This window comes from Carettochelys insculpta, chromosome 32, assembly GCF_033958435.1.
Source record: "Carettochelys insculpta isolate YL-2023 chromosome 32, ASM3395843v1, whole genome shotgun sequence".
NCBI classification, from domain to species: Eukaryota; Metazoa; Chordata; order Testudines; family Carettochelyidae; genus Carettochelys; species Carettochelys insculpta.
In genome coordinates this window covers 4,104,262-4,132,093 of record NC_134168.1, presented here as the reverse complement: position 1 = coordinate 4,132,093, position 27,832 = coordinate 4,104,262, and the positions used below count along the sequence as shown (strand labels likewise).

General features: G+C 45.9%; 1 protein-coding gene across 1 annotated transcript in view; it reads right to left on the bottom strand.

Annotated features, from left to right (window-relative positions):
- Window positions 1–27,832, bottom strand: part of LOC142004584 (uncharacterized) — a 121,936-nt gene that overhangs the window by 14,300 nt on the left and 79,804 nt on the right. Inside the window, exons 3-9 of the mRNA XM_074982208.1 lie at window positions 26,420–26,498; window positions 11,767–12,075; window positions 10,886–11,179; window positions 9,744–10,067; window positions 8,526–8,858; window positions 3,242–3,366; window positions 2,921–2,930 (exon numbers count right to left, since the gene is read on the bottom strand). Of these exons, the coding sequence (XP_074838309.1) occupies window positions 2,921–2,930; window positions 3,242–3,366; window positions 8,526–8,858; window positions 9,744–10,067; window positions 10,886–11,179; window positions 11,767–12,075; window positions 26,420–26,498 (1,474 nt within the window). The remainder of the gene's footprint in view (window positions 1–2,920; window positions 2,931–3,241; window positions 3,367–8,525; window positions 8,859–9,743; window positions 10,068–10,885; window positions 11,180–11,766; window positions 12,076–26,419; window positions 26,499–27,832) is intronic.

The following is a 27,832-nucleotide window of genomic DNA, read 5'->3' as shown; positions in this document are numbered from 1 at the left end:
CGTAGGTTTGATCTGCACTTGGGGGAAATATCAAACTAAATGAAGCAACTCCAGCTACATGAATAGTATAATGGGAGTCGACGTACTTCAGGTCATATTTCTCTACCATCTCCACAGTGGGAGTCCAGTGGGAGAAACTCTCCTGTTGACTTCCCTTACTCTTCATGACTGTGAAGAGTACTGGAGTCAACCAGAATAGCCTGAATGTTCAATTTAGCATGTTCTTAACAGGCATACTAAATCAAACTCCAGAAGATCGCTCTCTGACGTACGTGTAGACATACACCTAGAGAAAGATCAGAAGCAACTTGATCTCAGTCTATAAGGACCTGCACTGGGTGAGGATCTCAGCTAGTACAGGCCTCTTTAATTTAGCAGACAAAGATACATCAAGAATCCAAGGTGGCAAAAATTCAAGAGAGCAATAAAAGGCAACTTGTAATCAGCAAGAGGAATTAATCATTTGAAACACTTCTCAAGAGAGTTGATGAATTCATTTTCACTTAGCCCAGGTCTACACTACACTGAAAGTCAATCCAAGATACACAATCCCAGCTACGACAATTGCATAACTGGAATTGACTTATCTAGGATCGACTTATCTGGCTGTTCTCCCTTACTCCTCACGATAACAACAAGAAGTACAGGGGTTGACCATTGAGCCATGATAACCCAGTCTTGCACGTCCCCACTTGACTTGCAAAATCAAACCCTGGAAGATAGACCCTGATGGCACTGAAGTTCTCTGGGCTGCGTTATGTAAGAGGTCAGATAAATAGTCTACTTATCCATTCTGGCCTTAAACTCTGGAAGTCATAACATCAAGAGAAACAATTTTTGTGACTGTGAACTGTCTACATGTAATTGTGAGTCCCAAGTGACAGGAAGGATCCATATGACATGTTCACATAATAAATCTCTTTATTTCAACATGGAAAATATGTACAGGGTGAGAAATACAAACATCTGTGGAAAAGACAATCTGTGCAATTAGATTCCATATATCTATTCACGTGCAAATTCTTATACCAGTACAGATTACATTTTGCATAAAGCAGAGATTACCAGGACAAAAATAAAACAAAACAAACCCCCCTGGCTTAATGTGTACCAAAAATGGAGATGAATGAGCATAAACAATAGACAGAAAGTCCAGATACATTCAACCGATCCTTGGGAACACTCCATAGCAGATGAACACAGCAGTCATGCAGGTGACAGAGTGGAGAAGTTGTGCAGGAAAACCTTTCTTTGGGGGCTTCTTTGGAAGGTTTGACGTTGCATCGTTGTGTTTATTTGACCTGAAATGGGAAAAGTACCATTATGAAGGACACGGGTCTTGTTCATTGAGGTCCAGAGTCTACTGACCTACTCATTGTTGAGTAATGTCTCATTTTTGTTGCCATCTCCATAATCTTATTGTAGTGCCGATCTCTTCTATTGTATTCTATGCTATTCTGTATGGGTTCTTATACCACTCGCTCTAGAGTGACCAGAGAGAAAGTGTGAAAATTAGGGACAGGATGAAGGGTAATGGGCTGCTGTAAAAGAAAGGGCCTTCCGTACTGGGACTGTCCCAATAAAATTGAACTATCAGGTCACCTTTACTCAGCTTGAGTAAAGAGGTCCAGGATCTGGGCCTAATATACTAGTAAGAAGAAGATGACAACTCTTTTTTTAAAGGGGGAAAGAGCTCTGGATACACATTTCCAAGCCCAAGTGCCCATAGGCAGATTTGAACATTTCAGGAGAAACTTTTGAGGCCAGTTTTTCATCTCGGCCTCCGGATTTCCACCTTGCACAAACTCCTGAATTTTCACATCAGGCAGGACTTAAACTTTCTTTCTGAGTTGTTGGACAAAGGGACTCTGCTTTGGCACCTTTCCTAACCTCTAGCGATCTAACATCCCATTCGTTGCCTGGATGGCTGATATATCAATTCGTATGCCACCTGTATTATGATTACTAATTATTTCTGTTACTGTAGCATTAGAAGACCTCACTATGTTGGACACTGTTCTAATGTATAATAAGAACTGTCTGCCCTAAACAGCTTACAGTGTAAAACAGAAGACACATCCGGGTAGTAAAGAAACAGTAGTAGCCATAGGACATGACTTGCCTATGATCAGAATAGACCCAGGGATTCTTGGAGTTTAGCTCAATAACCAAAGGCAAGATATTTAAACCCAAAATACATTTAAAAATCTGGTCCCAAGCCGCTATGCCATGAAGTCCTCCCAGGCCAGCTGTGGTATCTAAGCCCTTCATAAATGTTAGGCTTGTCTGGATATTTAAATGGATGACAAAAATATGCAGAGCTACAGTCAGTGCTGGTCATGTAATTTTAGGAGGATATTAAACCACATTCGTCTGGGATTAAGTCAGCCACTTACTCTTAGAGGTCAGTATGGAGGCTCTGTGAATGACAGAGGCTGTTTGTATCGATGCCAGGAACCTCCTTTATGGCTTTGATACAACTGATGAGATGAACATTGTGGTTGGTTGCTGGCACAAGTGTCATCTCTTCACACTATTTGCTGGCCTGGGGTTGTACCTAGCAACAGATGCCAATTTAAAGGCCAGTTTTTAATTCCAGTGACTTTAGCCTCCATTGAAGTCCCAGTCTTGGCCCAAACTAATCAACGACTGCTGTCTCTCCAAGGCTTCCGTTCAGCCCACAGTTACTTGCTGATGCACCTAGAGTTTGACTTTGATGGTGCTGAGCAGAGATGTCCACTGGTCCCAAGTTAAGGACACTGGGTTGGATTCAGGAGTCCTATCCATGCTAAGGACTCTCGGCGAGACTCTGAGGAACTCATTTCTTTGCTCAGCTCTCCACCTGTAAATTGGGGGAAATGACTCTTCCTTCTCTAATAAGATGGCCTGGTCTTTGGGACAAGGAGCATGCTGTGCCTACCACAATGAGTCTACAAGGGTTTAAATAAGGTCATTGTCACAGAGGCTAGAATTTGGGACCTATTTATTTGCTTTGCCTACCTGCTGGATGCTTCACCCATTGCAACCAGCCTCCTATCTAATGCACTGATTTCATTTGGGTCCGAGTGGCCTACCCAGTGCATCTACCAGGCTGGGAGTTTGGTGCCTGAATCCCATTAAAAAAACAATAATTAGGGGTCTAACACTCTTAGGTTCCAACCCTAGTTTCTGAGTACATTCCCCAGGGTACATTAGATTCTCTTCTCCTCCCCTAGCCTGAGGCAACATGTCCCCTCCTTACCTTGATCAGCGTGACGGTGGTGCTGTAGAAAAGACTTAGGAGGAAGAGGATGATAAAAGTGGAAGCCGTCGCCCAGATGTTGTTGAAGTCTTCCTCTTCGGCATCCACGAACCCATCTAGATACACTTTGGACAACACACACATACACAGCATCAGGACCCATTGGTTGGCACCGTTGGGAGGAATCTTTGAATACTGGTATGGGGAGCATGTTGGGAGGGGGATTGGATGAGGCAGAGTTTCCACTAGGCAAGCTAGCGGTGTGAGTAGCATGGAAGTCAAGCCAGAGAGAGCCAGGGGTTTTAGCTTACAGGGGTGAGCTTTTCAAAAAACCATCTCAGGTATGTGAAGGACTTGTGCCACTAATTTATTCATCTCGAACTGGGTGCTTGAAAGCAAGACTATGGTGGAAACATGGAATTAAAGCCATTGTTACCATTTCCATTCTCTTACAGATCAAGTTTTCAGCCATGTTAACAGAGGGCTTTCCTCTCCCCAAGAAAGATGCAGAGTTGGGCCCCCAGTTGCTGTAAAAAGGTGTTGCTCCTCTATAGGAAGTGGAGACACAACCAGTTAACACCAGCTGGGGACCTGGCCCCTTGACTCCATTTGGGTAACTCCCAAATGGATTCCATAGAAGTTGGGAGGTCAGTCTAATTCAGTGAAGCCACCCAATTCCTGAAAAGCCAGTCCCAAGGCTGAAGAGGGAGGCTATGCCAGTGATTTCCTACTTTGCTCAGGGTCTTTTGAAAATCTCTTTCCATGCTTTTAAGAGATGGTTTCTGAAATGCCTTCGATGGCCAATATTTGAAGAGGCAGAGGGTTTTGTTTGTACTGCATTCATGAGTGAGGAATTGGAGTTGGGGAACAAGAGAGACAGACAGGAGAAGGTGTGTACAGTGACAGACATAGATACTTAAGACTGGGTTTTCAAAACAACCCGAGAGATTGGGATTCCAACTTACTGGGAATCTTATGCTATGACTACACTGACTTTGAATGTGGAAGACTTCTAATGTGACTTTAGATATGTTAATTGCATGCCTAAACTCAATTTTGCAGCTGTCAACATTTGTCCCTGTCCTCTTGGCAGAAAGTCGATGGGAGCTCTCCTCCTGTCAACATTCCTTAATCCTTACAGGTCACAAGGAGTTCTGGGGTCAACGTTGATCCCAGAACATGCCGTTTTGCATATGCACAAAATAGTGCCCTGGAAGATCAGTTCTAAGTGGCTGATCTTCTGAGGGCAGCGTAGGCCTAGCCTGAATTGGACATCCAAGACCCTCTGGTTTCTTTGGAAATCTTCGGCTAAATTATTCCGGAAAAAATAAATAATTGAATCGTTGAAGGGTGGAAAGGAGAGAGAAGAGGATGTTGGTGGACCTACACGTCTGTAGGCATGTTTTCCACTGACCACAGAATGCTACGTATGAATATTTCTCTACCTACAGATTGCTCAGGCATGCGTCTGGGTGTCCCATAGTTGCAAACTGAAAAAGGGTGATAATGTTTGTGCTGATCGGCTTGTGCAACTTTCAAGTCCTATTCTGAGGGACTATGAAGAAGGATTCAAACGTTTCATAGTAATTGTGTTGGCTCATCCGTTCACCTTCATGATCATGATTCCAGCCAATATGTCTATTTTGTAGGATGCATGATAGTACTGCAAAGGGAACGTGTGGGAGAATGAATGACAGAGGGGAGTGGTCGCTGGTGGTAGTGGATGGTGACTTTAGAGGACCAAGTCATGGAAGTTTTTAATCATGAAATGAGATCCATGAAAAGCAATGATGAAAATATATGAAGTTTTGATGATTCCCAACAGAAGCTTCTTTGACTCTCTTGGGTGTGTGGGCAATAACAGTGGGATCTTCAATGACCCCGCACAGTGAAAGTCTGGTTTTATGTTTTGAACCAAAGACGGGACTTGTGTGAACATGAGTTATAACCCAGATGTAATGAAGTGTCTGACAAGGGTAGATTTGAGTCAAGACTTGTTTTGAAAAGAGTCTGCTGAGCTCTATGTTGAGGTCAGAGAATGGAGCTTTATTGTAAAGTGAGTTTTCCAAATAAGTTGGATTTTCACCTGTGAGAGATGCTGTTGGGTTCCTGGCACTTTTCATTTGAGCTTGTCAGATTCTTTTAAATGGAAACATTTTGGATTGAAAACTGAAATGTTTCATCCAAAACTGGAAAAATTTCAAATTCTGAAATGGTACCCCGATGCTGGATGGGAGTTGTAGTCCAGTAGCCCTATTCAACCTTCCTTTTCTAAAGCCCAGGCTGCTTGGTCAGACCATGTTTCTCATGGTGCACCACAGTATTGGCTTCTTACGAGGAGAGGCAGTGAATCATGGGAGAGGCATGCCTGCAATGCCACGTGGGACATGAAACCCAGCTAGGGAGCTTGACCCAGAGAGGAGAATGGAAGCATCCAATTTACACCTCCCGTGTGAAACCGAAGAGGCGTTTCAGAGTTGAAATAGTTTGGATTTAGTTTTTCTATTTCACCCCCATGTTCCCAAAAATCAAAGTTTGCCATGTAAAGCAGAAACGGTGAAAAATGTCATTTAACCGGAAGCCCTAAATTTCCATCTAAGGCCATTTTCCCCCTAGTCATCCCTACTTTTAACTTTGGTATTGACAGTAAATAGGCAGTTAGGGTGCCCAACAAGAATTCTTGGCCTCCAACAGACAGAACTCCCTTCCTGGGTAAGGCCTTCAGTACCCATGATCCTGTAAATTTAGGTTTCCTTCCATCCTTCCTTCCCCCATTACATCATCTTCCTTCCTCCCTCCCTCCCTCCCTCCCTTCCTTCCCCATTACATCATCTTCCTTCCTTCCTTCCTTCCTTCCTTCCGTGATAACATTTTTACCTATCCTTCCCTCTCTAGAGTGTATCTACCTACCTATCCACCAACATATTGCAGAATCTGGCTCCATATAGACCCCACTGGCCACTTAGCTCAGCTCTTACACAAAGGGATGATGGTGCCTACTGTGCTAAGAACTGGTCCAACACTCACTACATAACAGGAAACATTTTGGGTCCTTACTCATCCAGGGAGGAACCAGTGCCCTGGGGGAAAAAGATGCCATAGCTCAAACTTCAATCCTCTGGATCTAGCAAGCGTGTGTCTAGATTAATGCTGGTGCCCATGAAAGGGCAAAGGCCTCATATCTCATTTCCAGCACCCCTAACCCAGCCAGCTTCCTGCCCTCAGGGTCACAACCGGTGCCCACTAAAGGAAAATGCTTTGTACGGCATTCTCTGACATTCCTGAACTAGCTAGCCCCCCTGAAATGGGGTAGGATCACAACCAGTCCCTGAGAGCCTGAGGATTCCATATGCTTTTCGTTAGCACCTGCTATTTTCTCCTTTGCTAATTAATCTTTTGTTTTAAGATTAATAAGAATATCGTAGGCCGTATTTCCAAAGCCTTCCCTCGGTTCTTTCTCGTACAGTTGTCCCCATTGGGTGAGGTTGTTACTTAGCATGAAGACAGTATTTCTTCCCCTAATCTGGTGACTGATCGGACCATATTTGAGAGTGTTTGTCTATTTTATTGATGATATGTACTCCTGTGCTATTAAGAAATAGACTGAGGTCCCAGATTACTAAAGCAGACAGAACACTCAGCTGGAAAAGCTAGTGTAATTCTCTGGAGTCACGACATGATAGAAGACACAAATCATGTTGTTTTTCAGTGATGAATAAAATGATTGGTGGTTATTGGCAATGGTCCCATAGGGTTCATTGTGAAGACAGACAATCCCCCAAAGTATAGACTCATTGCCACTATTTGTGAAGTCTTTACAAAGCAATCTGAAGGGGAAGGTCTACCAGGCACAGATTTGCAGATGCTGATTGTTATGTGAGAATGACCAATATTGGGTCTGACCAATGGTCCAGCTAGCCCATTAGGACAGTGAATTGTGTGGGCATTTGTACACATTGGTGAAACACTTCAAAGAGCGATCCCACCAGGCACAGAAGATTATTGTGATATATTCAGTATCACGGTGTTTATGTATTTTATTGCACCATAGAATCCTAGGGATGGAAGGGGCTTTCGGAGGTTATCTAGTGTACCCTGTATCGAAAGCAGGATCAACCTTAACTATATCATCCCAGCCAGGACTTTATCAAGCTGGGACTTAAATATCTCTAGGGATGGAGATTCCACCATCTTTAATTGTCTTGACCTTTTGTTTTTTTGGGGCACTCATGCATTCAAGAGAAACCATGATCCAGAAGAACCTTTAGGTGCCAAGATTACCCTGTGAGTTGACCATAAGTACATGAAATGCCCCAGGAACTGTACGTGAGATCTGAATATTACTCCTCAGCCCCTGTTTTGAACTGTGAATGTTGCTGAATTGCACCAGCCATTGTGTGAGAGACTATTTCTTGTCATCTTGTGTGATAATCATGAAAGCTGGCACATGATTCATCGTTACACCCCTTTGCACCGTAAAGTTATCTTACAGTGGGCAGAAGGAAACACTCAGAGCACCTCCTGAGCAAAGGGTCTCCCAGCTGGATGAAGAATTGGTGAAAGGGTTCTTCAGAAGTACTGGTCCAATCCAGTCTGACTGGAGGACACTGCTCTTAGATTTGTCTGTGGTCTGCTTGCAAGGGCTCATGGGGAAGGCAGTGTGTATGATACAGCAGCCCCGAGGGTGCTCCAAGACCAGCAGGATGCAGGGAATGGGAATTTAAAGCTATTTTGGCTCACTACCTCAAAAGCCACTGAGAATCACTGGGAGTAGAGTAACTGAAGCTCAAGCTAATTGTGTTTGGGGGTAGGAGAGGAAGGCAGAGAAGCTGAGACTAGCAGAGAGAAGGGTATGAGGTGGAGCAGGGAGTGATGAGAAAAGGGACATCAGAACCCTGATTGCAGTGCAAACACAAGTGCCCCGTTCCTCTTTCACAGGGGCAACAGGCTCTTGAAATTCCCACCCCAGTCTCTCAGGACCCATCACGGGGTCTTGTCTTCCCAAAAAGGATTTAAATATTTTCCACTTCTTTCCCAAAACTGACTTTATTTCTAAATTTTTAAAAGATGCAGCCAATGCTTCTCCATTCTAGAAACACCGTTGTTGTACACACACTCACACACACCGGGGGAGGGGGAGTGCAACCTCTCCCCTTCCAAACAGCAGTTGGAGGAGTGAGAGGCACAAGGAGGGATTGGACAGTACGGGGAGGACATGACAGTTAGTAGCAGCTGGTGGCGGTATCGGACATCACCAGGGAGACATTGACCGTGGTTGGTTTACCGGTGAACTTGTCTACAGTCTTCTGGGTCACCTGCAGGGGCAGCTTCTCATGGCCGACTAAGCAGGTGTAAGTGTTACCAGAGCTCCAGTCCTGTTCATTGATGTTCAAGGTGCTGTAGGCGAAGTACAGCTTTGGTAGACTGGACTCCAGGATGGGCTCAGTGTTGACATACTTGGAGGAGTTCACTTCCTCGCCATTTTGCAGCCACTTGATGAAGAGGTCTGGGGGGTTGAAGCCCTTCACCAGGCAGGTGAGGGTGGCTGTTTCATGGAGGGCCAACTGCTCGGAGGGAGGAGGTAAGATGTAGACAGCTGGAGCACGGCTGTTGGCCACTGCAGAAAGAGAGAGTTGGAGAATGCAATGAATAGGTGACCTCACTGGAACAAAGGGTCATTAACATCATGGTTGTTGGCCTTGGCCTCAGTGGGTTGGAGGTAAATGGGTTTCTCTGCAGTGAAGGGCTGCACAGATCATGGGCCTTGCCCTGAAATGGGAATTCCTCAGGCTTACATGGTCTGAAAAGGTGTTGAGAGTCATTAGCTAGAGACACAGGCTATGGTTGGAATTTCCAAAAGTCATCCTAAAGAACTAGATGACCAACTCCTACTTATGACCTATGAGGGAAGACTGAAAGAATGGGATTGTTTAGTTTACGAAACATAATACTGAGAGAGGACATGACAGTGGTTTTCAATTACCTAAGAAAGGGTTACAAGGAGGAGGGAGAAAAATTGTTCTCCTTGGCCTCTGAGGATAGGACAAGGAACCATGGGCTCAAACTGCAGCAAGGGAGGTTTAGGTTGGACGTTAGGAAAAAACTTCCTAACTGTCAGGGTGGTTAAACACTGGAAGAAATTTCCTAGGGAGCTTGTGGAATCTCCATCTCTGGAGATATTTGGGATCAGGTTGGATAAATATCTATCAGAGATGGTGAAGATGGTGCTTTGTCCTGTCATGATGGCAAGTGACTAGAGTTTATGACCTCTCGAGGTCCTTTCCAGTTCTAGTGTGCTAAGATTCTATGATTGTAATTCATAATGGGAGCCAGATGCCTAGACTCCTTCAGTGGCATTGCAAATCTCAGCCTAAAACCCTAAGAGGATGGAGAAGTCTTTCCTCTTCGGGTCGACCTTTTAAAGACCCTATGTTACAGCTGGTCCCATGTCAATTAGCACCATCTCTGGGCACAACAAAGTGTATGGAAGAGGGTCACTTACCAGGCTGTTTGGTCAAATTCCTCTCGATGGGGAAGACGAAGTCAGGATGAGACACTTTGCATAAATATGAGTCTCCTTTCTCCCACTCGTCTGCGCACACAGAAGCCGTGGCATCCACAGTGTAACGTCCATTGTTCTGCACCTTGCGGTCACCGATGGTGGTCTTGAGTTCCTTGCCATCTTTTCTTCTCCAGGTCACATTAAGCCCCTCCGTGCCTACCATGTTAATGACTCGGCAGGTCAGTGTAGCTGCTTTGCGGATGTAAATATCTGCAAAGGTAGGTGGGATCACGAGGACACCCATGGTTGTGAGATCAGGACCAGCTGGAAGGCAAAGAGAAAGGGGTGAGGGTTATCTTTGGGGTACAAGTGGCCAGGGTAATTTTCAAGAGTTGTGTTAGTATGTCCAGAAGAAACCTTTAGGCAGAACACATGGGCTTCCATTTGGTGAGCTGGAGGCTGCCCTTAATTTTAGTTTTTGGAGAGGAAAAGGAGAAGGGCTTGGTAAACAGTCCATGCACTTCATCCCAGAGGTGGCTGCATCTTGTTTCTGGGTGATGGATCCCTCTATAAACACCCTCTCCCCACATGGCTGCATCTCAGCCTTGGGTAGGGAACCCTGTAGTAATTTGAGAGGTCTTACCCCATTCAGATGGCCCACTGCTTAATTAATTTTAATGCTGCATGTACCAGATCTATTCGGCTAATTTCTATGGGGCTGTTTTCAGTTTGGTAGAACACAGAAAAGTCTGAAAGCAGCCATCTATTCCTCTTCCCGTGGTGTGTAGCTAGCTGCCATCACCTAGTAATGGAGCGACTCCCAACATCCCAGTGAGAAATGATTTTCTCCTCATGATGGGAAACTGAGGCCCAAAGGCGACAAGCCAAGCCCTAACCGCAGTCTCTCACGGGGAGCTTTGCTGTTCAGAATACTCAAGGGTGTTTAGGGGCGTGTGAGGGGCAGAGTTTTCAGAAGGAAAGGAAGCTATTTTGAAGTCTTGCCTGCAAATATGGCTGAAGAGCATTTGAACAAAATCTCCTCCACTTGGCCCTGGGATACCTGGACACCCCCCTGAGTGGAGCTAGGGGATGGGTCATGGTCATTGCCGAGAGGCAGGGAACCCCAGAAGGTCACAACTTACAGCCACATTCAATAGGCTTGCTTGTGTTCCTCATGTCGCTGTAATTCGAGCTCTCCACCTTGCAGCTGTACACACGGCCAGCTTCCCAATCTCTCTCCAAGACAGTCAGCGTCCTGATGAAGCTGCTGGAGCCACTAAGGGTCTCGGTCTGGTTCACCACTCCATCCTTCAGCCACGTGAAGGTAGCAGTTCCACAGAGGTTCTTAATGACGCAAGTGACGGAGGAGTTTTTATAGGGTTCTAGGAACTGGTCTCTGGCAGGGGGGAAGATGTTCATGGTGGGTCCTAGGGGTGCTGAGGTGAAGACAAAAGCAAGGGGTGGGGATGAGAGAATTACCACACGGCGGGCGGAACGAATGACAGAGCCCGGGGGGGGGGGGGGGGGAGTGGCAGGGTCCATGTCTCTTCTGTGACATCGGATGGGCTCTGCAGCCAGCCAGTAGACAAATGCGCTGCAGCCCCCCGGCACCTTCCACGACAGCACAGGACCCAGACTGGAAAGGGGTGTCCCCTTCTACAAGCTCCACCCCCAACCGCTGCCGAGTGTGGACTGCAGATCGCATGGCCTGCCATGAAGCGGCTAACGTGTTACCAGGTGTGTGGTCAGCATAGATGCTACTCCCGTCCCAGAGCCTGGTATAGAACCCAGGTGTCCTGCCTCCCAGCCCTAACCCACCCCACCCCACCCCACCCACAGCTGGAGATGGAACCCAGGAATCCTGTCTCTTCGGCAATCCATTCTTTCTTTAGCGTGTTTCTACTGGTGGCTCTCTAATGGGCTGCTCCCCAGAATAGCTAGATGCAATAAGTCAAAGCCCTGCAAATATCCACTGACTACAGGCTGGGTTGTAAGATATTGAGAAGAGAATGAAACTACTTACAGGCGCCAACAGTGCGTACTCTAATTGTCCTCTGCCCATTTGGGTGTGTGGCTAAGCAGTAGGCAAATTCTTGTGCTTGGGAGGTAGAGACCGAGAGCTGAGAGATGGCTGCGTAGGTCCCAGCTGCTGTCAGCATCGTGGGGTAAGTCTTCGTGCCATCGGGGAGGCTGACGTTTTTGCTATCTCTCCAGGAGAAAGTGATCGTTTCCGGAAGGAAGTCCTTGGCCAAGCAGCCCACTGCAGCAGGCTCTGGGCTGGTGCCGCACCCGCAGGAGGTGAGTGGAAAAAGAGTCGGGGCGGATGGGGAGGCTGAGGAGCGAAACAACGGGAGGAAGGGGGAGGTGGATGGGAGAAGGGCAGAGAAGAGACCATTAAAGCACCACCTGGAGACAAGCTCTGGGGACCTGCTGAACTGGAGGGATAGAACGGTGGCTCGTTTATGGAAATGGACACACAATTGTTAATCCCCATTCCGGTCTGCATCCCCCTGGGCTGAGTCATTTGCGAAGTCCCCATGCAAAAGTTCTTGCCCTTGAATATTCATAGATGCTAAGGCCAGAAGCAACTCCTCTGGCCTCACCTCCTACATAACACCAGCCAGAGAACTGTCCCATCAGAATTCCTGCAGCAGGTCTTTGAGAAGAACATCCCAGCTTGGTTTAAAAGTTGTTCTTGATGGCCCCTGGTCCTCACTATACACAGACCTATGGACCATCATTCCTTATACACAGACGTAGGAACCCAGTCTGACGTTGTATTCAGACATAGGACCTCACTCGTCCTATATATATGCTCAGTCCTCTAGTCTACTTGCATTTAGCCTCACTTCCCTTATATGTACATGGTCATGGCCTCTTGTGGGTACGGCCCCAGTTCTTTTCATATGCCTCAACCCCCTTTGCTTGTGAGACCTCCAGGCCTCTCCAATCCTGCAGGAACACAGTGAGATTCATCACCAACTTCTCCCCCTGAGATCGATGGAAGATTCCAAGCTAGGTGCACAGCGAGGTCGGCTGTTGTCTGTCCAGGGGCGAACAAGTTCCCTTTCCCTGAATTTGCAGAGTTGACCTCAGCAGAGTCTTGTCAGCCCCGGATTTACACGGCCAACCCAGCCGGTGCAGACCCCTTCCCCATGGTACACCACTGCTGAATGAGTAGCATCTTTCTGTACCGTCCAAAGGGTCAGCCTGGCTGAGAGCCATCTCCCCACAGGAACCCCCCGGGGAAGTAGCAGAGATGGGACTGAGTGGAAAAAGCTAAAGATTTTCTGCCTCATGCATGCTTGAAAATATGCAATGGAAAGAGAGTCAGTGCAGCAGGTGGGGACCAGTGGCATCTCAGAGCGCGAAGTCCCTAGAGAACCTGAGCTGTCTGAGAAACCAACTGGGGACGTGGCCCAGAAAGGCAGCTCCTTCTCACCTTTGCTCTCCTGCTGAATTTGGGAGAACCCAGAACTCAAGCAGGGGCGATGGGAGCTCGAGATCTGGCAAAGTTTGGAACCAAGGCAGCCACCCTGGATATTGTAACAGGAGACTTATCTGGGTGCAAAAACGGAGGAAGGAGAGACTGAGAAATGTCCGCAACCAGCCAGCTACGAAGACCAGGAATGGCGCGAAGAGTGGCGTGGCCCAGCTGCAGAGGGGCAGGGGGAATTGGACCGTGTCCTACCAGGGGTGGCCCAGAATTCCTGAGGATAAGCACTGGAACCAGAGAAAGCTGAACCCCTCTGACCAATTCCCACAAAGAGGATTGTACAGAACAAAGAGGTACAAGGACAATACCTAACTTCTGTGTAGGCTGTGACCGCTGGTACCACAGAGAACCCCCTGACTCAGCTGGGGCTGGTTATACCAAACGGGGGGGGGACCTGATACCACCAGGGACCCAGCCCTGCTCGGTGCTGGTACAGACCCAGCTTGGGAGAACCTGGTGCCACCACGGTCTCAGCTCTGCTCACCCTGCCTGGTGCAGTTGCAGACCCAGTTGAGGGGGACCCAGTACCACAAGGGACCTGGCCCCACTCACCCTGCCCGATGCTGGTGCAGACCCACCTGGGGGGGAACCGGTACCACCAGGAACTCGGCCCCGCTCACCCTGGCTGGTGCTGATACAGACCCAGCAGGGGACCTGGTACCCACAGGGACCTGGCCCCACTCATCCTGCACAATGCTGGTACAGACCCAGCTGTGGTGGGGGGACCTGGTACCACCAGGGACCCAGCCCTGCTCACCCTGCCTGGTGCTGCTACAGACCAGCTGGTGCGGGGGACCTGGTACCATCAGGGACCTGGCCCTGCTCAACCTGCCTTGTGCTAGTACAGAGCCAGCTCGGGGATCCGGTACCACCAGGGACCTGGCCCCACTCACCCTGCACAATGCTGGTACAGACCCAGCTGTGGCGGGGGGACCTGGTACCACCAGGGACCCGGCCCTGCTCACCCTGCCTGGTGCTGCTACAGACCCAGCTGGGGGGGGACCTGGTACCATGAGGGACCTGGCCCTGCTCACCCTGCCTGGTGCTGGCACGGACCCAGCTGGGGGGACCCTGTATCACCAGAGATCTGGCCCTGCTCACTCCACCCAGTGTTGCTACAGACCCAGCTGGGGGACCTGCTAGCACCAGGGACCCAGCCCTGCTCACCCTGCCTGGTGCTGCTACAGACCCAGCTGCTGCGGACCTAGTACCACCAGGGACCTGGCCCTGCTCACCCTGCCTGCTGCTGCTACAGACCAGCTGGTGGGGGGGACCTGGTACCACCAGGGACCTGGCCCTGCTCAACCTGCCTTGTGCTAGTACAGAGCCAGCTCAGGGATCTGGTACCACCAGGGGCCCGGCCCTGCTCACCCAGCCCAGTGCTGGTACCGACCCAGCTGGGGGATCCAGTACCACCAGGAACCAGGCCCTGCTCACCCTGCCTGGTGCTGCTACAGACCCAGCTGGGGGACCCTGTACCACCAGGGACCCGGCCCTGCTCACCCTGCCCAGTGCTGGTACAGACCCAGCTGGGGGACCTGGTACCACCAGGGACCTGGCCCTGCTCACGCTGCCCAGTGCTGGTACAGACCCAGCTGGGGGACCTGGTACCACCAGGGACCCAGCCCTGCTCAGTGCTGGTACAGACCCAGCTGGGGGACCTGGTACCACCAGGGACCTGGCCCTGCTCACCCTGCCTGGTGCTGCTACAGACCCAGCTGCTGCGGACCTAGTACCACCAGGGACCTGGCCCTGCTCATGCTGCCTGGTGCTGGTACCAACCCAGCTGGGGGACTGATACCACCAGGGACCCAGCCCTGCTCGGTGCTGCTACAGACCAGCTGGTGGGAGGGACCTGGTACCACCAGGGACCTGGCCCTGCTCAACCTGCCTTGTGCTAGTACAGAGCCAGCTCAGGGATCTGGTACCACCAGGGGCCCGGCCCTGCTCACCCAGCCCAGTGCTGGTACCGACCCAGCTGGGGGATCCAGTACCACCAGGAACCAGGCCCTGCTCACCCTGCCTGGTGCTGCTACAGACCCAGCTGGGGGACCCTGTACCACCAGGGACCCGGCCCTGCTCACCCTGCCCAGTGCTGGTACAGACCCAGCTGGGGGACCTGGTGCCACCAGGGACCTGGCCCTGCTCACACTGCCTGGTGCTGGTACCAACCCAGCTGGGGAACTGATACCACCAGGGACCCAGCCCTGCTCACCCTGCCTGGTGCTGCTACAGACCCAGCTGGGGGACCCGGTACCACCAGGGACCCGGCCCTGCTCACCCTGCCCAGTGCTGGTACTGACCCAGCTGGGGGACCCGGTACCACCAGGGACCCTGGCCGTGCTCACCCTGCCTGGTGCTGGTACTGACCCAGCTGGGGAACTGATACCACCAGGGACCCAGCCCTGCTCACCCTGCCTGGTGCTGCTACAGACCCAGCTGGGGGACCCGGTACCACCAGGGACCCGGCCCTGCTCACCCTGTCCGGTGCTGGTACCGACCCAGCTGGGGGAACCGGTACCACCAGGGACCTGGCCCTGCTCACACTGCCTGGTGCTGGTAGAGACCCAGCTGGGGGAGCCGGTACCAGCAGGGACCTGGCTCTGCTCACCCTGTCCGGTGCTGGTACCGACCCAGCTGGGGGAACCGGTACCACCAGGGACCTGGCCCTGCTCACACTGCCTGGTGCTGGTACAGACCCAGCTGGGGGATCCGGTACCACCAGGGACCTGGCCCTACTCACCCTGCCTGGTGCTGCTACAGACCCGGCTGGAGGACCCGGTACCTCCAGGGACCCGGCCCTGCTCACCCTGCCTGGTGCTGCTACAGACCCAGCTGGAGGACCCGGTACCACCAGGGACCTGGCCCTGCTCACCCTGCCTGGTGCTGTTACAGACCCAGCTGGGGGGACCGGTACCACCAGTGACCTGGCCCTGCTCACCCTGCCTGGTGCTGTTACAGACCCAGCTGGGGAGACCCGGTACCACCAGGGACCCGGCCCTGCTCACCCTGCCTGGTGCTGGCAGCGACCCAGCTCTGGAATCCACAGCGGGGCCCCCTTGCAGTCCCAATCTAGCAGTGAGCTTCGATTTAGTCCATTAGCCAATGAAATTGGGAATTAAATATAAATCTCTTGGTTCATTAAGAAATGTGTCAAATTAACCCTATGGCTGCTGGTACCGGGTGGCCGGGCATGTTTCACTTAAGAAACAAACTTAGTATTACAAATACCCTGCTACCAAGAGACTCAGGCCAGGCGTGAATTTGTAATTAAATACCTGGATAGAGAGTCTAAACTCAGCCCTGTGCTGACACAGGTCCATAAGAGGGAGGACAAGGCCTTAAAATAAAGACAGCCCTGGTCCTCTCATGGAAATCCCGACTAGCCGCCTCTTTCTGCCCTCAAGAAAAAGCCAGTTGCTTCCAAAATTCAAGTGCCAGCCACATTCCTAATTTTATCCAACTCCAACACCTCTAGTTCCTCAAGAAAAGGTGCCTAGTGACTGCCAAATCATTGGCAAAGTCCCAGCTCTTCAAACTCAGCTCAGTTCACAGTTCTCTGCGCCAAAGACATTTGCGTGGAAAAGAAATACTGCCTCATTGCAACTAAATTCACAACAGCTCCCCTCCTCTCATGTTTGCAAGCAAGTATTTAAAAAAAACTATTCCATATAGAACACCCAAAGCTGAACTATGTCGTATTAAAAATAAACATTAAGTTCCCAATCTATTATGGATTTCCAAGTCATAAATCAATAAACAGTATATTATTAATTAATAATGCCTCTGAAATATTATAAAAATGAACGTTCTGAAATAATTTAGGAAGAGGTAACTGTTGTCAGTTTCTGAAAGAATATTTCCTTCTGCTTTCTGTGCCAAATTGTCTATTAATATTATCATATTAAAAGCCAACTTAAAATTAGCTCTAGCAACATTGGAATAAATAATTATCCATTAATAAGCAAGATCAAACTATCTTTTAAAGCAAATCTAAGGTTATTTTCTAAATTGTTCAAATAGAATAAATGAGATTTTAAGGCAAGTCTTAGAGGAAATATTAAAGACATTTTTTATCAATTAGACATCATCAGAAAAAGATAAAAATTCAGAAAAATAATTTGGGTTCTTACCAATTGAGTTCCCGCTGAGGTGGCATTTTAGGTCTTTCTTGATTGTCCATATTCAGTGATCGATTAATTAATTGCCTTGTAGATTTTTTTCTCAAGTTTCTCTTGTCTTCCAAGTAATTTTTAAGTCTTGGTAAAATTATCTCCAATGCAAGCTCATTGCTGATAATATTCTCTCTAACACTGAACTCAGGTTTGAATACATGGGCCAATATTTTTGTGAAGTACAAAATTATTTTTAAAAAATTCTCAGTGAAAAATGTGCTCCATTCCATAGCATGTGTGGGATTTAATCTCACATACAATCTTGACTTGGAAAATAATAAAACTTTTGCCACTGCAAAGGCAGGTTAATTTTCTGTCAACAGTGGGTCTTTGACATTAAATTTCAAATCAAATAAAAATTAAAAGTTTGTTGATGGTTTGTGGGTTCCACTCAGTAACAATGGGATTAAAGCCTGTTTATGCACTCTAATTAAATTTACAGTTTGAATTCTGGTGGATTAAAATTTGTTAATGAATCTGATTAATCCTAGGGATAAAATACAATTATTGATATTATTGATTTAAATTCTATTGGATTAAAGCTTTTTCAGCAACCTAATTACATTTAAATTTAGAATAAATCTAATAATATTAGCTACAATTACAGTGCATTAAAGTGAGTTCATTTCTCTAAATGCACAAAAATGGCTGAAAAATTAATGTTGGTTTTATTCTGAGCACTCTTTCCCTCCGGTTTCCTGCTAAACTTTAAATCACTAAGGCAAGAAACTGCTCAAGTGACTGTGAAACCGTTAATCTTATTTTAGCCTGTTCACATGTCAGTAGGCTGAGTTCTCTTCTGCCCAACTTGTCTGTCATTTTATAATTTCTTTTGTTCATTAGAAGGTTGACTAAGAAATCACATATTAATTATTTTCAGTGAAGGAGAATTAATTAAAAATTGCTAATCTATTATTTTCCTTTCATATATTACCATCTTGGGTGGCCAAATAAAGTTTTTCTTGCCTATAAGAAAACAATAGATGTGGGCTTCATAATTCTAATTCAAATAATTTTCAGGGAGATGTAGCCAATATTTCTAAGTGACAAAAAAATAGCTTAATTTAGCTCACGACTTTTATCAACATGTTGATCTCGGCCACCTGCTAAGATGTTGTTTTTGCAATCGCCAGATGTGAGTTTGTTGTTCGAAACCTTCACAGCTAGCATGCAAAACTGAGCCCAAGGGAGTGATGGTTTTGAAACCAGAGGAGTTATTTAGGGAAACATGAGTCTAAAAATAAACGGAACTGAAAAACCAACCCCTGCCACCTGTTGGCTCAACCACCCAAGAACCCTGGAGCCCAAGATCGGCCATCTTGGGTCTTCACTCGAAAGAACACTTTTATTTTATTTTCTTATAATTATTGTGCATTCATGGACAGGGTAGCACTTTCATCGAGCCGTGTTCCGGCTGATACTAACCCATCAGCTGCAGGAGTAAAGTGCTGCTTCAGGGGAGTAAGAATTTCAAAATCTGATTCTCTGGTTTTTTAAAACATTAATCATTGCTAGCATCTCTTTGCAAAGGACAGAGGCGGAATGAAACATGAAAGGCATCAGGAATTCCAAACAGCCCTCTCTTAAACAACTTTGACTGTCCCAATTTGATCCAAAGTATGTTTAAGAGGAACACTTCCCAGGCCAGAGAGAGAACAATTACTTGGTTTGCACCATCGAGGAAAACAGATTGTTTGTTTGGTCTTTAAAGTGAGGCTTCTAAGCAAAGGTATGGGAGATAAAGTAAGATTTCCCTCATAACATTTCTTAATAATTATTTTTAATAATTTCCCCCATGGTATCAAATCATAAAATATTTGTCTCTGTCATTAAAAGCCCTGGTTGGATTCTGTTAGAATTGTTCATAGACACAAGGGACAATTTTCAAAAGCAACTAAGTAATTTAGAAGCATAAATCAAATTTTTCAACAGCAACTTATGCGTTTAAGAGTTGAAAACTTAACAAACGTAATTATTTAATTTTAACTATCGCTAAATATTTTTCATCCGATCCCTAAATTTCACTTTAGTGAAATTTCCCTCCAAGTTTTAATGTTTCAGACTATTTATAATTTTCATCAGCAATAATGTGAAAAAAACACAAAGAACTCTAGCCTATAGGACCAATAAATGAATATTAACACAGTAATCAAGCCGGAAATTATTTCTAAAGCCTGTCCCATTGTGCTAAAAAGTTTAAATCAGATTTGCAGTCTGTAATGCCAGAATTTTGGGGGAGGTAGGTAAAGTTTAAAGTTTTTACATGGGTTATTGTGAGGATGGTCATTTCTCCTCATATATGTAAGACAGATAGATAGATAGATGCGGTGTATGGAGATAGATAGAAAGATAGATAGATTAAACATCAAAACTAACGTGAGAGATGAGAGTGAGATTAAATAGACAGATTAGATACCATTATGAAGTAAGAAAGAGGGAAATAGGGGAAGAGAGAAATACAGAAAGAGATTTGATTTATGACTGGTAATCACAATGCCCCCAAACGCATGGGACTTTAGAGAATGGGGCCCTTTTCACCCAGAAAATCTCTCACCTCACTAGTAGACAATATCTGATTGATTTATCTGAAAAAAAACATGATTTGTATTCCTAGTTTCCAGTCCTAATTATTACCTTTATCAACCTCATTTGTGAATCTGAGTCCCTCTGCAATGAGAGTCACTATTTTAACTAGCTATTTGGTAGGCACAGAAGGTCTCAAATGCTTTTCAAATTTACCCTAGAAAGACCTGATCATGGTTAAAATTCCAGTTAAACATTGAACTAAAAGGTACCATTAAAACTGATATTATTTCTCTACCAGGCATTTAGTTAAGTTCACAATTAAAAACCAAAGCATGGAAGTAATTTTCCTGACTATATTTTTGAAGGGCAGATTTTTAAATTGTTTCCCTCATTACTATGCATTGAGAAAATCCTTATTTATTCATGCATTCATTAATTTGGACTAATAAAGCCAACTATCAATTAATCAATTAAATAAACTCTCAGTCTGGCAATGAGTTGAAAGCCCAATCAATCAACCAGTCAATCAATCAATGAAACAATCATCTGCCGTATTTTTTGTCATTTATGACTTAAAAAGAGAAAAAGAAGTTGACTGAGATAGTTACACGAGACCCTACACCATGTCCTAGAGGAGATAATGCTGCATAATTATCTTTCCATTTCTACTCTTCTGAACAATTACAAATATAAAAAATGCGGGCTTAAAATCTTTTACCTGAGGTTACGGTGACCAAGGTACCTTGTCCCCAGTAATCGAAGATATTATCACAATAAGACATCTATTGGACGAAGGTCAGAAGAACCTACATGCCTGACCCTTTCCTTTATAAACTTTTTATTTTAAATATAAAACGATCGGGGGAGAGTTTTAGTGCCCTGCCGGGTAAAGGTGTACAGCCCAATCCCCAGGCTCCACTGAAGTCAGTAGAGAATAAAGACGGACTGAGAATCTATTTTGAAGGGTCAGTCCAAGACGGATGGAATTTTCCCATTGACTTTGGATCAGACCCTGGTTCAACTCCTGTTGAAATTCAACAGGTGCTGAATTATCTTAAGGTTCTTTCAAAGTCCTGTCTGAAGAGACTATAATGAGAATAAAACATCTCCGCCTGTAGATCTAATTCAACTCTCTAACAGCTGCCACTCAATCGCTCTACAAGGAGATCTAACCAAGACATTAAAACACAAAATTAAACAGAATTTCAAAGGGATAAAAGAAGTCTGATTTGCTATGGAACAGACCTCAGTTATGAACCTTTGCTCTAAAACCAGAATAACAGCTTTACAAAAGACAGGCTACAGTTTTCATCCAAGTCCCGGGAAAGCCAATGGGCAGGTCCTTCTGGCTTCCACAGGAGCTTAGTTGGGTTCTCAGCCAACGCCAGAATCATCTCAAATAACTGAATAATTAACAAAGATTATTTTTACCTGTTGTGACGGTGACCACGGTTCCTTGTCCCCAGTATTGAAACCAGTTATCACACTGGGACATATCTATGCCAAACTTTTACAATAACCTTGTCCCGATAATTAATGCATTAGGTAATGGAGATTAAGAGGGTTAGGAACCTGTTTTTAAAAATTATTTCTGAGGTCCTGAATTGGAGAAACATCTAAATCTGCCTGACCTAAGGAATTAGAAACATTCTTGATGAGGTCTCAATATCTGTGCCCGTCCTTTCTTTAAAACAATGTCTCCTTTCTAAGAACTTTGACTTATTTTTCTCCTGAAATAGATAAATAACTGGATCAAAGACCAAATTCACAAAAAAACTTAGTTGTGAAAAGATTCAGAGGTCATGATGGTCAAATCTAGCAGTTCTATCAAGTTTTCTCTCTCAAATCATTTTCTACTTGCTCCAAAGTCACCCACCCTGGACCCTCTTTCTTTTAATTCAGAGTTAAAATTTGGACTGTCTGCCCTAAACAAAACCAAAGCATTTTCTATGCTGCCTCAGAAGCTATGTTCTCAAAATCTCCAGCGGAGCTCTAAGGAATAAAAGACTATTAAAAATCCCCTCACCTGTTGTCACAGTCACCAGAGTTCCTTGTCCCCAGTAAGTAAAGCTCACGGAAATAAGATGTTCAACTCTGGCCGTACATAAACCCCCCTCCAAACAATGGTTTTAAGCTCAGACTCAAAAATTTAAGCCCATTTTTAGGGGAAAGGACTTTTTCAGCAAGAGGATTGACTTCATTCTCTATCCCCCCAGATCACTGAGAATAGCCCCCCCAAAGGAACAGAAGCCTGGAAATACTATACTCATTCCAGACCCCCCGAAACTCATTTTTTAAAAAAAATCTCAGAATTAAAAAATAAGCGTTTCAATAGGGATAGAAATCATACCTGCTGTGACGGTGACCACGGTCCCTTGGCCCCAGTAGTCAAAGTAATCACACTGCTAGATCCCCCATGAGACAATGTACAAAAACCTAATCTGACCCCGGACAGCATATATCACTCTATGCCGGCACTAGTTAAAAAAAAAATCTTCTCTAAGCGTTTTGGAAGCATTTTGGAGCAAGAGAAATTTTAGAGAGCTCTTTCTAGCATGAAAAATAAAAGACCCTCGTAAATCAAAAACATTGTTCAGTCCAGCCCAGCCCACAAGACAGCTGAGAAGTAGGAGAGGATGGAATTTACCTGTTGTGACTGTCACCAGGGTCCCTTGACCCCAGTAATCGAATCGGTTATACACGTAAAGACAGTTATTCTGTCAACCTGTCTAATAACCTCAGAGTTTATAAATCACTACGGCAGAGGACCAGGCTTTAGACTCTGCCTCAGCCCTCTGTGATGGGTGGATCTTCGGTAATTTCCTAGATTTTAAAGCCATGACTTCTAACAAGCCCGGGGAAAAGAAACCGGTTCCAATCGATGGCATTTGGGGAAGGACTTCAAAGACTCTAAGGTGAGAATTTTTGAGCGTTTCATTCCGTTTTGTCATGAAGCCACTTTGCTAAGGGAGAGCCGGAGCTATGAGGAGGTTAAAGGGATGTTTAAGAAACTGTGGCTGGAAAAAGGCACCCCTAGGAGAATATTGGGTTAATACTCCCTCTGACAACTTCTTATTCAGCACGAAACAGACGAGCAAACTTACCGCTGGTAACGGTCACCATTGTTCCTTGTCCCCAGTACTCCAAAGCATCGTAGTCACAGTGGTTCTAACTCCCGGCTTGAGTGGCTAAAACTTGGGTTTTCCCAGCCGCTCTCCTTTTATTCAATTCCCTTTTATCTTAGCTATTGATTTGTCCCCTATGAAAAAACCCTGAAGGACTTGGGGAGGAGGTGGGGGTGGGATTACTCACGAGTCTCAAAACTTTATCACTCTAAGAGGTTCATCAATTAAATCTGCGGGAATAGAGCTGGCAAAACAGGAGGAAATTGTTTACCTGCAGTGACTGTCACCATGGTCCCTTGGCCCCAGTGATCCAATTCATAGTAGTCACACTGTGCGAATCCAGATTGCCATTTGCACACAAACCTCTGATGTTCGTGTCAGCCACAGGGGTGGCAATTTAGATAGACTTCTACAGGTACCAGGCCAGCTGTGATTTACCAATTTTTCAGACACCGGGTTTTTGGCTCAGTTTTCTGATAACGACTGTTTCTCCTGCACTTCCCCCGTATAATTACCCTCAGATTAGTAATAGTCCAGGAACCTAGATTTTTCCAGTGACTATGAGCATTCAATCATTTATTCTCTTTTATGATCACTGCCTTCAATCTAATCTCGCCTAACAGTGAATGGCAATCACTGGAACCTATGAAAATTCATTGAGTCTCATACTGCATCAATTTACACAATTAAATAAAATGCTATTTAATTTTTCCCCTTTGGGTCAGCTCCACAGTCAACTCCGCGATCATCTTTCCCTTGAGCAGACTCGGCATTCGACCCAACTCAACATTTGTTAATTCACTAGGCCTTTCACACACGTATTCTTTAGTTTGAAATGATTAGAAAGTTTTACCTGTTGTTACGGTGACCATGGTTCCTTGGCCCCAGTAGTCGAAGCCATAGTTATCACATCGCTCAAATCTCTTATGAGGGTCACACAAGAACCCTCTCTCATTTTCTTAATTCCTTCAGATAGTTATTTTTTCTAAGGGTCGTTTTAACTCTATCAGACCACTCCACAACCAGTCTAATCTTCACTCTATAATCATTCTAACTCTGACACGCTTTGGACCCAAACCCACCTTCCAAACGCACAAGATCCTATCTTCACAATTTCAGCGAGATTGTCAAAAGCTACAGATGAGTGAAGAATGCCAAACCCTCAGTTCCTTCAAGCTAGATGTTTGCACTGACAGTTTTTGGTGAAAAGTCTAGGGTTACATTTTCAGTATCACAGCAGCAATTAGGCATCTATTTTCCAACTTCAACCACGTATGCAATTCTGAAAATCTTAGCCATCTTTCATGCTACCATATTCTTGTCCTAGAAGAGTCCCTGTCATAATGACCGTCCCCAAAGCACTAAATTGAGCTAAACAACCTGCTAAAAGGGAACGAAGATGCTATTTATCTTTGAAATGCTCAAATAACCTCACTCAATTATTCTAACTCTTGGTTTCATAGGAACACTCACTTGCAGCGAAATCATCCTGCGAATTCGCAAGAAGAGAGATTAAACGGTTAAGGCAATCGGATTGAGAATATTTACCTGAAGTAACGGTGACCATGGTGCCTTGTCCCCAGTACTCGAAATACCAGTAACACAAAGCTACTTCTGCTCCTTTCCCTTGTACAAATACTGATTTCTGTACCTCTAACTTTTCCTGACATTATGAGCAATGGAATATTGACATTACAACTACGTTTCCCGCACTGTTAATACCACTAGACACTTACAAGTTACTTGGAGGAGAGGAGAATTTTCAATCTTTACCTGAAGTGACAGTTACCAGCGTCCCTTGGCCCCAGTAGTCGAGGGGGTAGCACATTACTTCTCTCCCAATTTTTCACTGTACAGAAATGACCTTTTCCAATTGGAGACACATGAGCAAGACTTAAAGATCTGTCCCCTTGCTCCAAGTCAGCCTTTGGAAGATTTCAAGGCCAGAAGACAGCGGAATTCAAAGGCCATTGGTAACAGTTAACCAAGCCAAACCAGGCAGAGTCAGGGTAAAAAATTAGGAACACAAAGAAAATATATGATTCCAAAACAAGGTAAAAGTTTGGTTACCTGAGCTGACCGTGACCAGGGTCCCTTGTCCCCAGTAGTCAACAGCCCAACCGGTGCACAGTAGTGTATTGATCAAACAGCTCTGTACAAATATGTCCCCAAGACCAAGGCAAAATTCTGTCTTGGTAAAACTTAACCAGCTATTGTGAGGACTGGAATAAAGATTATAAACTTACCTGATGTGACAGTCACGAGAGTTCCTTGTCCCCAGTAGTCTAAAGCACCCCAGTAGCACAGTAAAGTGTGGCCCTATTGTCTCCATACAAATATACTCAGTTGGGTTGGCACAAAATAACAACTGCACAAAATTTAACCAGCTACAACTATGAGGAACAGAGTAAAGGTTAGAAGCTTACCTGAGGTGACAGTCACCAGTGTTCCTTGTCCCCAGGACTCAAAAGCCTTCCAGTAGCAAAGTAAAGGACAATCTCAGTGACTCTACAAATATGCCGAGTCGGGACAGGCCAAAATTATGACCATGTGAAATTTACCGTGCTTCTCAGAGTTACATGAGTGACACATTGACCTGATGTGGCTATAACCAGGGTGCCTGGACCCCCAATGGCTGTCCGTACCCCAGTAAGAGTACAATAAGCATGTAGGATGGGACCCAATGCCCTTTGAAGTCAACAGAGGGCTTCTATGGGTCTTAGATGGAGTCTAGAGAGTAAAAGATTCTCTGTATGAAATTTACTCTACTGCAATGAGTTAAAACAAGAGCAAAAAAGAAAAAACATTTAGAGGTTTACCTGAAGTGACCGTGACCATGGTCCCTTGTCCCCAGTAGTCGAAACCATAGCTATAGTAGCACAACAATATATTGTCTTAAGGAGACTCTACAAATACCACACCCTTCTATCCATGAAGCTCTCCAACGGAACCCCACAAGGAAAACGCAAAAGAGGAGGCCCTTGAGCAATGTGGAGGAGATTACCCAGATTGACAGACAACAACTGGGGGACTCATGGAGTCAGCTAGAAGTTTTGTCCCAAGACAGAGTGAGGTGGAGGAGACTTGCAGATGACCTGTGCTCCACCCGGAGTACAAGGGTTTAAGTAAGTCAAGCCTGTTCCCCTTGGTTTAGCCTTGATGTTGGAGATTTAGATGGTGCATAGACCTCCTGTGGGATGACATCGACCCTAAAACCGCCCAAAATCTGATTTCACCAACATCCCTTGAGGCTCCTGGAAACAGACCACACTTCACTGACGTAAGAGAAGCTACTCCAGAACTCCTCAAAGTGGATTAAATTTAAATCAGGACAGGAAAATGTTAGCAAATTACCTGAAGTGACGGTGACCAGCGTCCCTTGTCCCCAGTAGTCAAAGTAGCCATAGTAGTCACATTGATCAATTCCCTTCCAAGAGGTGTGTAAAAACCCACTTATCCTTTTGAGGAGGTTTGAGTGAAAACACCATTTACAAGGACCCCAAATCCCCTTCCCCACCTTGAACTCTACTTACCAGAGATTATGTAGGTTGAACTTCCCCCAACAGCCTCAGGATCTGACATGAGCTGAACCAGAGAATTTGCCAGACCATGGGAGGTCCATATTGTCTAGCCCATTACCAATACATTGACTGCTTACTGGGCTCTTAGAAGACATTCTATCTTAGAAGACAGAACACTGAGAGCCAGGAGTGGTGGCTATAAACAAACTTTACGGGATCACAGGAAACTTGACCACACCCATGAGAAGTGGACATCCCGCTAACTAAGATCATGCCAGACCACAGACGTTGTCAGACCAGAGAGTGCCAGATAAAAGAAGTTCAACCTGTAGTAATGAGCTAAACATCTAGCTGGTCTCTGTTTGGCTGAGATGTTCCTATCGCCACTGTTCCATCTTTTGTAGATCTGAAAGGTCTCTCCTATTTTGTACCTACTAGATGTGATGGTGGCCAGCGTTCCTTGCCCCCAGTAATCAAATTCAGCACAGCCCCCAGACAAGCTGTACTGCCCCTTAACTCTGCACAGAAAGCCACTGTTTGCCATTTACCCTCTTTTCTGGTTTACGTGACGGACTAGGCACAGACATTCCTTGAGTTGGGCGAATAAAAAAAGAAAAGAGACAGTGAAGTAACAAATCTCTCCTTACCTGAGGTGACCGTCACCAACGTCCCTTGTCCCCAGTAATGCAGAGCCCAGTAAGCACAGTCCTCCCAAGCCCTCGTCACCCCTTACAAAAAGACTTTTTTGTGGGCCCCCTACATTGGATCGGGCCCTCGTCAATTACTGTAGTTGGGAGTCATATTATTCCTGTCTACTTTAACACAGCTGGGACTTTCGAAGCTGGCTGAGGAAGTCAGGTTCTTCATGCCCATTGAACTTGATCACTCAGATGGTTTTCACTGTCCCAGGGTTCACCCCGCCCCCGCCATGCTCCACCTTCCCCCACAGCATCCTAGCCTCAGTTATATATTTATGACCTTTCTGGACACACTCCCTTCTCCCCAGCAACTCTTGTCACAGCTCCCTGGTGCAAATAAATCCAGACAACCATGTTTGCCTGTTACCAAAACTTCTCGGGAAATAAAAACCTATAGGAAGGATGGAAGAATCGATATCACTTACCTCTTGCTGTGGGCACCATGGTGCCTTGTCCCCAGTAGTCCAGCTCTTACCAGCATAGTTCTGGGTCTTTCCAGCCATGGTGAACAATATCCCATTCTAACTCTCGTGCCCACTCTATTTTTA